General features: G+C 53.2%; 1 protein-coding gene across 5 annotated transcripts in view; it reads left to right on the top strand.

Annotated features, from left to right (window-relative positions):
• The first annotated feature begins 1,596 nt into the window (after positions 1-1,596).
• The window catches only part of lace (serine palmitoyltransferase long chain base subunit), a 43,689-nt gene continuing 42,785 nt past the window's right edge, over positions 1,597-2,500 (top strand). For 2 of the 5 annotated variants that reach the window (XM_086534600.1, XM_086534598.1), the window contains exon 1: positions 1,599-1,772. In XM_086534600.1, the coding sequence (XP_086390726.1) occupies positions 1,638-1,772 (135 nt within the window). In that variant the 5' untranslated portion in view covers positions 1,599-1,637. Of the gene's footprint in view, positions 1,773-2,090; positions 2,242-2,500 lie in introns of those variants that run through there. The other 3 variants (XM_086534601.1, XM_086534599.1, XM_043015475.2) reach the window with 2 other exon arrangements.

The raw sequence follows: 2,500 nt of genomic DNA, 5'->3' as shown, positions 1-2,500 counted from the left end.
TCCCTAGGTGGTGGGGTGGGCTCCCTTGGAGGAGGGGTGGGTTCCCTGGGCGTGGGGGTAGGCACCTTGGGTGGTGGAGTGGGCTCCCTAGGTGGAGGAGTGGGTTCCCTTGGCGTTGGGGTGGGCACCTTGGGTGGAGGAGTAGGTTCACGTGGTGGGGTGGGCTCCCTTGGCTTGAGGGGAGGCGTTGGCTCCCTAGGGACTGGACTAGGATCCCTCTGGGCGAAGGGGTCTGGGCTGGGCTCCTTGGTGAAGGCGAAGGGGTCTGGGCTGCGGTCCTTAGTGATGGCGAAGGGGTCTGGGCTGGGCTCCTTAGTGATGGCGAAGGGGTCTGGGCTGGGCTGCTTCTGCCCGAAGAGGTCTGTCGCGGGCTCGGCCTTGGCCAGGGGGTCCAGGGGCGCCTCCGACTTGGCCAGGAGGTCGGGGCTCGCTTCACGCTGGGGCGCAGGAGCGAAGCTTTCGGGGGCCACGAGAGGCTCGGCCACCGACTCTACCACAGGAGGCTTGGCGCCGAAGGGGTCGAAGGAGGACAGAGACTCGCTCTGGGGCTCCTTGGCCGTCTTGTCCTCCGAGCCCATGAACTTAGTGGCCTCCGCCGCCAGGATGTCGTCAGCACCACCGAAAGCAGGGGAGATGGGCTTGGTCTCCGCCTGCGTCTGCGAGGGCGGGGGGAAGTCGTCCAATATAGAGGTGACAGCAGGTGGCGGAGCCGATGACAGGCCTGTGTCAGCCTGGGTGGTGGCCGCATCAGCTGACAGCACCTCAGCGGACGACTCGGTCTTTCCCGAGAACGGGTCGGCAGAGAGAGAGAAGGATGCAAAGGAATCACTGGGCGCTGTTTCTTTGGCGAAGGAGTCACTGGTTGTCGTTTCCATTTTGAAGGGGTCGCTGGCGAAGGGTGGCGGGCCCGAGGACAACGAGCCTGTGTCGAATGCCGGGCTGGAGTCTGACGTGATCCCGCCGGTGAAGCTCGAGCTGTCTGGCGCTGAGCTAGTTACCTGGGATACAATGTCGTCCATGAGGCCAGAGACTGCTTGGAAGCCCTGAGTCACAGGAGGAAGCTGATCGGCCTCGACCTTCTCGAAGTCATCGAGATTGAGGGAGTCCCGATTCGATCCAGGCGAAGGCGCCTCTGGCTTCTGGGTGGAGTCCACTGCACTGTTACTCGACATGTTAGAGAAGTGATCAAAATCAGACATCTTGCTGCCTTTCTCAGACACGTTACAGGCTACGGTTCAACACAGAACACGAAACTAGCGGTAGTCCCGAGCGCGAGTGTGAGGTGTCCCTTCACGCACTCGACACACGCTGTCTTGTTCCACGACACGACCGCCCCCTTGCACTCGGCGCCATGACGGGCCGCATCCGCCGATCTTTGGTCGCTATTTAACCGTACCCTCGTCCATTTCTGAAATACACAAGTCTTCTAATTGATTATAATTAATGTCCTTAATCGCACTTATAAAACTAACATGAATTTTAAGCTCCTAAACACACTAAAAAAACACGTCATTGTAAAACATAGCCAGCAACTCACGCTGGCCGCTGATTGGTCGAAAAGAAGCGGGTCGTTTGGATAAGCCAATCATAAGAGTTTCGGGCGTCTCACGGACCCTCCTCGCCGTGGATACCTAAACATGGTGGCGCACACGGAGCTCTCAGACCAGGTCCCGCAGGAAAAAATACTAAATCAGCAGGGTTATTCATCATGTAGCAAAGGAAATACAGCAGTAACCAACATCCAAGAGCCAGAGGAAAAGATCCGCCATCAGGTTAGCGCAGTTACATTCATAAATGGCTTAGGAATCGTGTTGTTTATTCAGGTCACGGGATATGGAGAAGCTTCTACCACTCCCAGCTCGCCTCTCGTGACATTCCATTTAATTACTATGCCTGTTCTCAGGTCGACGCGAAAATGATACTCCTCGCTTTTACCTCCCACACGGCTCTATAAGCCGTACGATCAATTAACCGTAAATCCCATCGCGAACTACCAGAAAGAAATAGGAAAGAATAGGCATGGAATGTCAAAGGAATGTAATGTCATGTCGATTGATATTGCTTAATTTTTAATGATGTCACAACTCCTCTATCATGTCGAGTAGGGCTAGATACGGCGCGTCATGAGTACGGCTGCTAGGCACTCACCCTGCACTCATGACGGAAGTGCTTGCAAGGAGTTATTGGCATTTGTAGTTGATACTTTTTTTGCACAAGAGAATGGCCAAGGGAAGGGCAGTGGTGAGAGTACTTTTATTTGTTTTTGCTGTTGTTTTTTGTTATATTGCTGTGAGTTCTACCTGTTTATTGTGAATTGGCAGTATCCTATAGACCCATAGTTGATCTCTGTGGAAATTAGATTGTGGCAAATCAATATTTTCTTTTCTTTTTTTTTCTTGCATGGTTGCAGTGATTTTTTTTGCTCAGGTTGTGTTACATTCCTTCCAGTTTTTATTTTTATTTAAAATGTGTTTGGAAAAATCTTGACTCTGGAGCATTC

The sequence above is a fragment of the Penaeus japonicus genome, unplaced genomic scaffold, assembly GCF_977035675.1.
Source record: "Penaeus japonicus unplaced genomic scaffold, GWHDUDI00000001_assembly GWHDUDI00000041, whole genome shotgun sequence".
In the NCBI taxonomy this organism is placed as follows: domain Eukaryota; kingdom Metazoa; phylum Arthropoda; class Malacostraca; order Decapoda; family Penaeidae; genus Penaeus; species Penaeus japonicus.
The sequence above is the reverse complement of the archived record's forward strand: the minus strand, read 5'-3'. Positions and strand labels throughout refer to the sequence as shown.